General features: G+C 42.0%; 1 protein-coding gene across 13 annotated transcripts in view; it reads right to left on the reverse strand.

Moving 5' to 3' along the window:
• CLCN1 (chloride voltage-gated channel 1) overlaps positions 1 to 12334 on the reverse strand; it is an 84851-nt gene that overhangs the window by 36703 nt on the left and 35814 nt on the right. For 6 of the 13 annotated variants that reach the window (XR_014572411.1, XR_014572412.1, XM_083798887.1 and 3 more), the window contains 7 exons: positions 10005 to 10071; positions 7259 to 7412; positions 6625 to 6756; positions 4988 to 5116; positions 4750 to 4883; positions 4337 to 4414; positions 3474 to 3600 (listed from right to left, as the gene is read on the reverse strand). Coding sequence is in view for 11 of the 13 variants with exons in the window: in XM_083798887.1 (XP_083655013.1) it covers positions 3474 to 3600; positions 4337 to 4414; positions 4750 to 4883; positions 4988 to 5116; positions 6625 to 6756; positions 7259 to 7412; positions 10005 to 10071 (821 nt within the window). In the remaining 2 variants the exon portion in view is untranslated. The remainder of the gene's footprint in view (positions 1 to 3473; positions 3601 to 4336; positions 4415 to 4749; positions 4884 to 4987; positions 5117 to 6624; positions 6757 to 7258; positions 7413 to 10004; positions 10072 to 12334) is intronic. The other 7 variants (XM_083798892.1, XM_083798890.1, XM_083798891.1 and 4 more) reach the window with 6 other exon arrangements.

Raw genomic sequence — 12334 nt, forward strand, 5'->3', positions numbered from 1 at the left:
CACCAATATTACATCTTAATTCTTCATTCTGAACGGCTTCAGAATATTCAAAGACTGATTCTATGTGGCACAAGACAGGCATATACATTGAGTCACATATTCAAGACACAAGGAGAAGGCAGCATCTCATCTTTCATTGAAACATGCACATTTCTTTTACTGTAGAATAAATGTCTCATGGAAAATTCTTCAGAGGGTGGACTACACATATGTATTTTATTCCATCTCTTTTACTTTGGAAGGGAATCTCAGGTTGCACATGTGCCAGAGAGCGCCTCAAAAACCCCCTGCCCTCTGAGTTTGTATGCATAAGGCACGTGTATATCCACAACAGAGTGTGGATACCTGAAGGCTCTGTCATCCTGGATAGATGGATGGGTAGCAGCTCACGTAGTAAAGGATTGTGCTTTCCTGGTGAAGACAACCACTAAAATTATAAATTTACGAGCCATCAGTGAAGTTATGACATATAGAGTCTCTCCTGAGACAATTTTGGAGGACATGGGGAGGAGAAAATGTTCTAATCCCTCCAATATTTGGAAGAGCAGCTGAGAGCCCTGACATGGCTGAGAATGGTGAAGAGCCTTAGGGAGCAGATAGTTTTTTTTTCAAGTTGTTGAAATCCTAGGTGGTGTCTAATATAAAGAAGAGGAGGGTTAAACACCTGCATATTTGGTACTTTCTGTTATTACATGTCCCTAAAGCAGCCTGTTATATCTTCCATGACAGTGGAGTTTTGAGAGAGGGCAGGCTTGTGTTGGGATTGTGAGTGTTGGGATTGGGCTTGTGTTGGGATTCTGAGTGCCCAGGCAGAATTCTAAGGGCTAAAGGCCATGAATTCCTACTTACCTGAGCAGGTATTTGAGCCTCAACCAAGAAGTATGTCAAGGCTGATTGTGCAGCCCAACAAAGAGGCATGGATCATTCCCTGAGCCTTAAGAATCTTTCCATACTCACAGCTTTGCCTAGGTCACCTCTAAGTCCTCTGTGGCCTTAAGACATAATAATGTCCAGAATGGGGATGAGTTTCAGTTCAAAGTGTCTGAGATAGTATGAGGGTTGTATTATAGCCTACCAACATGGTGATTAACAGCTTGAAACATAGGGTACTTATTACATGACCTGCATTATGGCAAGAGGTAAGTAGAGCTTAGAGCTGTTTGAAAGTGCAAAGCCTGATGAGAAGAGTGTTGAAGAAACAGTATGAGATGGAGAGATCCTAGCACAGTATGGTATTATTCATACTGACTGCTGGGAAAAGTCCATAGCATATGGTATCCCCCAAAACCCAGCACCGTGTCAGAGTGCCGATGCTGTGCGGCAACATAGGAGTAGCCGGAGAGACCAACATGAACAAACAAAGAGTACCAGAGTGCACTCAGAAAAAGCAGGGCTGAGCACGTTTTGCTTTTAAAGGGCCAAATTGGCTTTTCAAATGCATTTTGAGGGCTTCTCTTTAAATACACAGGGTGGTGTTCACCAGCGACAACATCAAGAAGTTATATTCCATTGGCAATATGATGTATAGTAGCAAATCATATCCTGGACTAAGGTCAGGTAAAGATTACATGACTCCCAGGTAATGGAAATCACATTCTGCAATTTGGTGTGATTCTATAAAAGGAACCCAACTATGGCTGCAAAAATTATGATTTCAGTTCATTCTCACACTGAATTGTCACAGACTCACAGCAAATTTTAGCCTGGAAGGTATCTCTAGAAGATTCTCCAACTCCCTGCTCAGTGTTGTGCTAATTCCAAGAGTCAGTCAGAGTGCTCAGGATCTTGTCCAGGTAAGTCCTGAACATCTCCAAAGGTGCAGATTCTCTAGACCCTGTGGGCATCCATGCCATTGGTGAACCACCCTTGGGGGAGGGGAACATCTTTATACACGGTCAGAATTTCCCTTGTTGCAAGTTGTACCCCTTTCCTCTTCCACTGTGCCCCTCTGAAAAGAGCCTGGCTTAATCTTATTTAAAATCCCCCTTTAGGTGGTTGATGATACCATTTAGACAATCCCCCTTTAGCCTTTTCTCCTTTACACTGAGCAAAAACAGCTTCCTTAGCTCTCCTCATACATCATTACTCCAGCCTCCCAACTATCTTCTTGGCCATCCAAGCCTCTTTTACATGGGGAGCCCCAAATTTTCCACACCAATATTTTTGTTCTCCAGTCCATTGTTGAAGGTAGTTTTCTGTTCATTTTATCACTCCCTGTCACAGTTGTCATCATCCCCTGCTGTTATATGATGCCACTTAAGGGAAGTTTTTTTAATTTCTGTTCTCTACAGCATCTTTATTATTTTCTGGACAGAGTTTGGGGCTCTCCAAGTTGAACAACGTCCATGGTAGAAATGACTGAACAAGACGGACAAGGGGATCAGGTGCACTCTTAGTAAGTTTGCAGACTACACCAAGTTGGGCGCAAGTGTTGATCTGCTCGAGGGTAGGAAGGCTCTGCAGGAGGATCTGGATAGGCTGGACCTGTGGGCTCAGGCCAACTGTATGAAGTTCAACAAGGCCAAGTGCCAGGTCCTGCACTTGGGGCACAACAACCCCATGCAGTGCTACAGGCTGGGGGGAGAGTGGCTGGAAAGCTGCCTGGCTGAAAGGGACCTGGAGTTACTGGTTGATTTCCAGCTGAATATGAGCCAGCAGTGTGCTCAAGTGGCCAAGAAGGCCAACAGCATCCTGGCTTGTATCAGAAATAGCATGGCTAGCAGGACTAGGGAAGTGACTGTCCCTTTGTACTTGGCTCTGCTGATGCCACACCTTGAATACAGTGTTCAGTTTTGGGCCTCTCACTACAAGGACATCAAGGTGCTAAAGCGAGTCCAAAGAAGGGCAATGAAGCTGGTGAAGGGTCTAGAGAACAAGTCTTATGAGGAGCAGTTGGGGTTATTTACCCTAGAGAAAAGAATACTCAGGGGAGACCTTATTACACTCTACAACTACCTCAACTGAGGTTGTAGTGGGGTGGGCGTCAATCCCTTCTCCCAAGCACTAAGTGGTAAGACAAGGGGAAATGGCCTCAAGTTGCTCCTGGCAAGGTTTAGGTTGGATATTAGGGAAAAATTCTTCACTGAAAGGGTTGTGAAGCAATAGAATAGACTGCCCAGGGAAGTGATTGAGTCATGATCCCTGGAGTTATTCAAAAGATGTGTTGATGTATTGCTTATGGACATGATTTAGTGGTAGACTTGGCAGTGCTAGGTTAATGTTTGGACTTAGTGATCTCTGAAGTCTTTTCCAACCTAAATGATTCTATGATTCTGTGCTTCTAAGATGTGTTATTAGAAAAGTTAAAGTTGTCGCTTTTCTTGTGGCCTTTGCAAGATCATGATCTTCCTTTCTTTCACTGCCACCAGTTACATGAGAAAAGAAAGAACTTGTGACGCTAGAGGAATGGAGAACCTGCTTGAAGCAGGAGATCTCACAGCAAGAGACTGAGTTTTACATTAAATGTCACATACAGGAAGTCAACTTGCCTCCAAGAGGAGCCCCGAAGCAACATCCAACTCCAACTGCGCAAGCCGCCACCAGGAGTTCGAGCTGCCTGTGCACATTCTGGAACAGAGAGTGCAGCCAGAGAAAGGCATGCTGGGATTAGAGGTAGCAAAGCCAAAGAGTTAGGATCCAGAACAATGAAACAAAGCAACAGCCAGCAGCAAATCGAGCCGTTACAAATAGCAGGCCCTGTACATTTTAGTCCAGTCTTTAGTGACTCAGTTGGTCTCCAACAGTGAGATTTGGTCCTTATGCATAGACAAGATCAAGTAAAACAGCACCTGCTATTGTATTACAAAGCCAGTTACTGCTAGGAGTTTGTATGTAAAGCAATTCCTAAATGTATTATTTTTTTTGCAACTAGTCAGTACATCATTCAGCCTCCAGAGGCCGTTCTGCAATAGCAAAAGCCTACAGGCAGTGTCAGTGGCTATAATTAGTAATGCCTTACACATTCTGTCTTAAAGACAAATTGATCTTTGTCTATAGCTACTTAAGAAGGTTTTTTTGTTTGTTTGTTTGGTTGGTTTTTTTACACAGACATTGGTCACAGTGGAAACATATCAGCATTGTGAGACTGAAAACTTGTCAAATGCGTATTCTTTACCAGCCTCTGTGTAATGTGGTAGGTAACACACCTGGTTGGTCCTGCACAGCTGTTTGACTGTATATTTGTCCTCCCACTACCACTTTTTTTGTCTGTTCTCTTACTACTCTATAACAGCATGTTGCATTTCAATTCATATGTTCCCTCTGTGGTTTGTCGCCTACCCATGTGTCTTAGGAGTTCAGCCTGTGGAAGAGCTGTACGCAGAAACATGTGCCTTACCTCATACACACCACAGAAGATTGACATAAACTTGCTGAGTACTGCTGCACAGATACTAGCAATATGCACAAAAGGACCCTGCAAGAGAAGAGGAGGAGAAAATAAGAGAGGGTTACCCTCTGTCACTGATAACCAGGTGCAGATCTCATAATTTCTCTTTGGCCACCTCAGACAGTTCTTCAGTATTTTTTTTTCCTCATGGAAGCTACCTGACTTGAGTGATTTGATTTTTTCTATATCAAGTCTTTCATAGTGGAAAGAAAATGGCTGGAGGAAAATAAGCGTTGCTTGGAAGAGCAGAGCTTTGAGAAGAGGAAAAGTGCCAAAGAAAAGGAAAGACTCTTCTTGTACAGACAACTCCTCCCACTGCCTAGACTCTGGCCACAACTGCATATGAAGATAGCAATATTTACCTCTTTCCCCACAGGCAGGCCGCTTCCAAGTCCAGCTGTGAGGCCAACAACTTTGGCCACAAAAGCTTTGAGAGTGAGATATTCTTTGAGGACCACTCCCCTCATAATTGTCTTGAGCTCTGGGATCCCAGACCCTGAAAACAGCAACAGAGCAGAGGATGTAGAAAACTCACAAGCAAATGGAATAAAAAAAAAAGAGACAGACATAAACCAATTATGCCATGCCTTCTGCCCTCACCAACAGCCTGTGGAGAGACGAGGTGGCAGAAAATGGCCGCAAACAGAATGAGAACAAGTGGGTATGTGACCCACGCCAGATACTGCATAGGAATATTCGGGTGTAGCTCTTTGTACATCCACTTGTAGGCTGTAGATAGACAAACAAAAAAGTTGTCATTAACCACAGCTGCTCCAAGCAGGCTGATAAACATTAAAGAATCACAATCAAAAGCACACACCCACTGAACCTGTCCAATCTAAATTTTCCTGAGAAATGCTATCTATAAGTCCTAATTTTATAGGTTAAGCAGGGTAAAGCTTTGTTGCATTTTAAGTACAAGATCCCAAACAATATATGCATTCTGTAGGAATGGATAGAAGTGGTTCTTTGCTCTTAGACACTATTAATACCTGTGCCATAATGTGGCATTAGAAGAGGTGCATTACTTTGCACTTTTGAGGGTGAGTTTCCATGCAGGGTCTTCTCATTTTGCAGCTGGAGGACCATATATGGGCCCTGAAGGGCAGTGAAGTGGTCCACTAACAGCTAGTGTCCTCTCCTCCATCTCAGTCCCAGGAAAAATTGTTCCTTCTTAAAAACTATCTTAGAAGTCATGCTTATGCTTTGCCTTCTAGAGCAGCAGCATGAAGGGAGTGGTGCGAACTGTTACAACAGCAGCGGTACTGCTACTTAGTTGGGTCCAACAGCATGAACTGCCCAGGGAGAAGGCAAAGAATCCAAAGAACTCACTTGCAGAAAGTATAAAGGACAAGGGGCCTCTGAGATTAACAGGGTAAGCCTGGTATGTGGGGAAGACATAAAGGAAGGAACACCGGGCTGAGGAGATATTGGGAGCTTTGTCAAAGTACAGTGTCTGGTGGACATCAGCAGCGAAGAGCACTGAGAGGAAAGGATTTGGTGTGTGTGTGCAGGTTGGGACTGGGACACTAAGGATAAGGACAAAGGAACAGTGGAATTAAAAGGATGAGGGCAATGTTGTATGTGTGTGCACAGAGATGGGGGGAAGGGACACTGAAAGATCTTGTTATAGCTGGCAAAGCGGACAGGAACAACAGGAAAGTTGCAGAGAAGGAACATAAGCCAGTGATTAGGAAATCTTTGTGGAAAAAAAAGCCCAAGGAAACAGCACTATGGGACCAGGTAGCAGAAAACTGCAGAGCACCGTATAAGTAAAAATTGGGAAGAACAATAATCAAGTTAAAAACAGGAAAACAAACAAACAAACTCAAAAACACAGTATCAGGTGGGCATCTAAGGGCCCCTTTCCCTCCCCACCCACATGTGCTCAGCAGACCTGAGGAGGACGGGAGCCAGTATACCAGGAGTATAATTAACATCTCCCTGTGCCCCTACACATACAAGAGAGCAGGAGGGAAAGGGAGTAAGAATAATGGGTTGTCTTTTACTCATACACATATCTTTTCTTCCCTTCCCACTTACACTTCCAAATTTTTGCCTAGATCACTTTAAAGAAGCTTTTCCTAGTTAACCTTTTCTCTACTGTGTTGCAAGTAACTTCCTAGGCAGCTGGGGGGTGAAGATGGGACACTGATGTTAAAGGAGGAACATTGGTTACCAGGCTTTGTAAAACATTCATACCATTTATACTTTTGCAACACCTGAATGAGACCCACCCTGTAGGCTCTTTGCACTGGCATAGTCCATTCCCCAGCTCACCAACGCCATGACCAGTCCCAACAGAACCAAGAAAATCCAGTCCTCTCCAAGCTTCCTGGTGATGTATTTCTGGATGCGTCTAGCACAGGCTGCGTAGGGAAGAGTGAACCAGAAAAACTGAGGCAACATAGATGAAGCCTGTGTCTCCTATGCTGAGAACTCTTTTCTCCTATGCTGAAAGCTGACTACAGTAATGATTTATTTGGACTTGGTGTTGAAGGACCGTTACCCAGCCCTTTCTTACAGTCTTGCAAAATTCTTTGAACTTTCAAATACTAAAAAAAAGGGGGAGGGCTTAATTTAACATTTTGTGCACTAGCAGCTAAAGTTCTTTTCCTCCTCTTATAGAGATCTGTTGTGGGTGAAAAGATTAAATTTGGAACTGGTCTTCTTTCCAAAGAGATCTTGGTTAATCCTAGGGTGAAAGTTGACATGCAAATCTCTTTTAAATCCAATGTGATTCCTCTTCCTTTCTTCTCTACTTCTCCCCTGTCAAAGTTTCCTTGTCTTTTTGCCTTGCTTAAATTCCATCTCTCTGGCTGGTCCACCCAATATCTGTTCACAGAGTAATCAAGGATAAATTGTTCCCACCTTGACATTTGGAATAGTGCTCTTCTTTTATATCTACTTGACTCTGACGTTTCAGGGGTCTTTCCTTGTTCTTTTGGGTCTGCCTTGTATTCAGTAGTTTTGCTGCTTCCTTTTCTGCAAAGTCAGTTATCTGGTCTGTGTATTGGCCATAAAGCTAGAAGAGCAGAAAGCAAGAGAGATCAAAAGGAAGAGGTAAGGCAAATGCTCCTTCACAAATATCATTAAAGATGAAAAGACATATGTACTACAGTCAGAGGTGCAGACTCAAATGTACCCAGGCAGGGAGACAGAGACACGGAAAGTGTCAGACAGAGGCAACTTTTATATATATATATATATGTATATATATATATTTCTTTATCTTTTTCCTTTTCTCGATGCATTTTTTTTTTGGGGGGGTGGGAACAAGCTATGATCACAGAATACTAATTGCTTTCTAACATCATCATACAGAGCAGGCTTGGATCTGAAGGAAAAGAGATTGATCAGACTTTCTGGAAGCAAAAAAGAAGGTCAAAATAGTTCACATGAGGCTGCCAGCCTTAGAGTTGTCTCATACACTTCAGCAGCACTGCAAAACAACTCTGAAGGTTTAGAGAGGTATCACACTACCAAATGGGTTGCAGGAATGGCCTGCATCTGTTCATCCTGCTGCCAAGGAATGCTTAACAGGGCATGCAGCCACTAATGATGCCTGCAGTAGAAAAGCAGCAGCAGTAGCTCAGAAATATCAGATGGTACCACACACATCCCATTATTTACCCAAACCATCCTACCAAATCCCCAGGTATCTCCAACTCATGTGAATTTTATAACTACCTAATCTAGTCTTTGTCATAAAACACTAATCTTGAAATGCATTTGGTAATATGCAATTCACAAGTAGCTACACGAGCTTACCAATGACATTTCATACATGGATCTGTAGTAAACTTGGCAGTTGTGCCAGCTTGTCAAAAAAGAAAACTCAGGGAAACTTGAAAGATACTGACAATGCCCGCTTCTTTGTTTATCAGATTCACCCAGGAGCAGCTATTCTCCGTCATTCTTTCATGGTATAGATGGGAAAGATGTGCGTTTGAAAAGCTGAGAATACGTCTCCTCTTCACATGTCATTCAATGAGCAAACTTTGACTTTTCTGGAACTCAGGTTCCTACCTGATGCTGGGCCTGTGATCTAGGCACTTCCCACCTGCTAGAACATGACTCTCTGCCCAGCACAACATCTGCTTTTCAAAGATTTTTGGTGGCAGGAAGAAAGTCAGCAAAATTAGACACTTCAGCTGGAGAATGACAGCACATATGAGAGGTATGGAGCACTACCATGTGCTTACCATGTGCTTAGGAGGTACTTCTATTTGACAGCTTTGCTTCTCCTCCTTTCTAAGTAACATAGGAGATATTGCTCCTGTTTCTTTGGGATTTCCATGAACTGAAACTTCATCTGTAGAATGGGGATAATGCAGCTGACTTATTTGTAAGAGAATTTGAGATCAGATAGACTCAGAGACTCACAGAAAGTTTAAAGCTGTAAGGCATCTCTGGGGGTTTCTCATCCAGTCCTCAATTCATAGCAAGCTAACTCCAAAGCCAGATCAGGCTGCTCATGACCTTGTCTGGGCAAGTCCTAAGCATCTCAAAGGATAGAAATTCCCCAGCTTCTCTGAGTTACTGTATTTCTAGATGTCAAATATGACTGAAGATCCTGAGTAGTTTATTGCCTACAATCTGAAATAGTGCCAGAGTCCCAGAGAAACAAAGCATATGTATCAAGCATTCTTTAAGTGAGTTGAGACTAATTTGTTCTCCAGGACAAAATCTTCTTCTTTGTGTCTTAATAGACACTTGAATCATGTGCAATAGCTCCCTTTAAAATCCCTAGTGTTTCTTCACAGAACACACATCTAGGCTTTTTAAATTATCCTGTAACTGTAACTGGATTGGCAACTGACATATTTTACCATAATTATTAACCCCATTATTATCAAAGCAGCCTAGCCAAATGAAGTGATACATACTCTTACCAGTGAAGTATGGCCATGCTCTGATCCCCATAATATACACAGGAAAGTGAAACATCAGCTTGAAGGACTTGCCAGCCTTCATATACAAGGTAAGCTATCACATATAGAATCCAGTCCTAAATAGCAGACTTCTTGTTTCTCTCACTGTGTCTATTTCAGCCAGCAATGCCAAGCACTGACAGATTTTAGATAAATGCATCTTTATATCACCTTAGCTAATGTTTCATTGCCTTTACATGCTCATGAGGGATGGGTTTATACCAAACAGAGCTTAATCCAAACTATGAATTTAAACCAAACTATGAACTACCCTGCCAAGTATCATGTTCAAATTAGAGTCTTCCACCTGCCCAGACGGAACACAGCATAACAATATAGTAGTATGAATGGTAAAAGTCCTCATATTTTATCCTAGTTTACTGATCCTTTTGTGGCCGGAAAATGATGGACTCAGGATGTGGAAGAAAAGGAACTAGTCTCAGGACACAAAGATGAAGATTTTGTCCTGGAGAACAAATTAGTCTCAACTCACTTAAAGAATGCTTGATACTTATGCTTTATTTCTCTGGGACTCTGGCACTATTTCAGATTGTAGGCAATTGTGGGACAGAGAAAGAATCAAACAATCAGAGGATGACTTTTTAGAAAAATGACGTTAGGCAAGAAATAGTCTTTCTATTAGTAGACATATAAAACTAAAACTGCAACATGGTAGTGCTTACACTGTCCTGTTCTTCTGATGCTACCTCTCTGACACAAGGAACACCGGGTTTCTGAGCACCACAAAAACTGGAAAGAATTTTAAAAGATATCAGTTATCACCTAGATAGTTGAGCCAGAAAAGGTACTATTATGTCTAGATTGGCTAAATTCTTAGTGAGAACATGATAATGGTGCAAAAACAACAGAAGGTATAAATACTGTTGGGGGTGCGGGGGTGGGGAGAGAGAAAGAGAGAGAGAGAGAGGAACAACAAAAAACAATCCAGGGAGAAAGCACAACATAGGTATCATTCATTTTCAGGGAGGAAGCTTTTACATAAAAACAGCAGGTTTGTTTTCCCCAAAAAGATGGAGAAGTTTCATTGCCTAAATAATTGAGGAAAAGATACAGAGAATCTCAGAGGAAAAATATGTACAACTCCACAATCTCAAAACTTTTCTGTGAGCTATTCTGATGCTCAGCACACACTTAAAACTGCACTCCCCTCTCAGTCCAAAGCCTAAGTTATTTCTCATGCCATTCAGACTCAACAATATATTCTCCACAGCATACTCCAATCCTAGAATCCCTTCCCCCAGCACTACCAGTGCACGCTGTTTTTAATCTGCTGCTCCTGGCCATTGAGTCAGCTGTGGGCTCTACACACTGCTCATGCCCCTCACTTCTGCCTTGGAGACACCATTCTGTTCCTGAAAGGTTCTTACTTAGTCTTTCTGATGGATAACATACGATCAGCCGTATTTCATCTCAAAGCTGAGACCTCCCGAAACTCATGTAATAAGTAAATTTTAATGTCAGTAAAAAGCCTAGGCTCTGCTTATTCATACAGCTACAGCTTATTTATACAGCTAACAAGACTCGTGATGGGCAGAGGGACAACAACAAAGTAATAGGTCTCCCTGAAGAAGAGAAGGCAAAGGCAAGATTTAGTAGCAGTACTCTTTACCTGAAGAGATGGAGGAGGCTGGAGAAAAAATAGAGTGAGACTTCTCAGAGGGGCACAGTGAAGGACAAAAAGAAAAAGGCAAAACTTGCAACACAGGGCTGTCTGAATGTGTAAAAGGAAAACATGTACCCATCCACCCCCTCCTAAGGGTGGTTCAGCACAGGAACAGGTGCCCAAGGGAGCTGGGGAGTCTTCCTTCTTGGAGATTTTCAGAACTTGCTTGGACAACCTGATCTAGTGTTGGAGTGAGCCCTGCAGTGAGCAGGGCATTGTCCTAGAGACCTTCAGAAGTCCCTTCCCACCCACATCTTTCTGCAGGTCTGTGTCTGAGAGATTGGGTAGAGGTCTCAGTGGTACAAGGTTCAGTAAGATCTGCGTTTGGGAAAGGGAAACTGAAATTAGCAACCCACTAAGGACCACCTCCAGAGATCCTTTCCCACCTACACCTTTATGTCAGTTTGTTACTCTGTAATACTGCATTGCCAAAATAATCATTACACATCCCTCTTACTACACCTGTCTGTGTATTGCTGAGGGAGCGCTCTGCCATTTACACCCTTTCTACAGGCACAAATAATTTATCTTCTAAATACTTCACTGGTTTGAGCTGCTTGAGGAAAGGCTCTTATTTCTCATGCAGAAAGAAAACAAAATCCTACAATGTACAAGAATGTAATTTTTCATCACTGTATATTATATCATCTAATATATATCTACTTACATATCATCTAATATATATCTACTTATCTTAATTGCCCCAAACTGTGTAAATAATTACCAATTATTATTTTATGTTACCTACTATATTATTTTAAACTATCAATTATCAGAAGATCCCAGGCCGAAGACCAAGTTTCCACTGTTCTTTGCCCTGAGTAAGCCCAATCAAATCAAAAATCCTGTCTGAAACAGCTTCCATCCTACATATAAAACAGAAGGCAATAGCTAGCACAAGAAATTGACACAACAGAACCAAAATCTCCCTCTACCATTTTTTCACATCATAGTGGGGAAAAAAAGTCTTAGTGGGTATCTACATGGAAACGGATGGAAGCATGCACAGCATGTTGCTTTTCATGTTAATAACTTGTGCATGTTTTTACAAGATGTGTACAATAGTACGAAAGTTTATACTTTAGTTGCATGTGCATTAATAGCTAGCAAAATACACATATGCACAGCAAGTCTTGTTTTACAGCAATATATCTGCATACAAAGTTTGGTACATAAACCTGCATGTGTAAATATGCGTTTGTTTATATAACAGGATTTTTAGGGCATATTTTCAGTAAAACGGTGAATATCTGCTTTCAAGATTGAAAATTCTGTTCACAAATGCATAACTGTTGGGGATGTTACTTCCTGAAGATATCTATGGGAATA

This window comes from Anser anser, assembly GCF_964211835.1.
Source record: "Anser anser genome assembly, chromosome: 1".
Lineage (NCBI taxonomy): Eukaryota > Metazoa > Chordata > Aves > Anseriformes > Anatidae > Anser > Anser anser.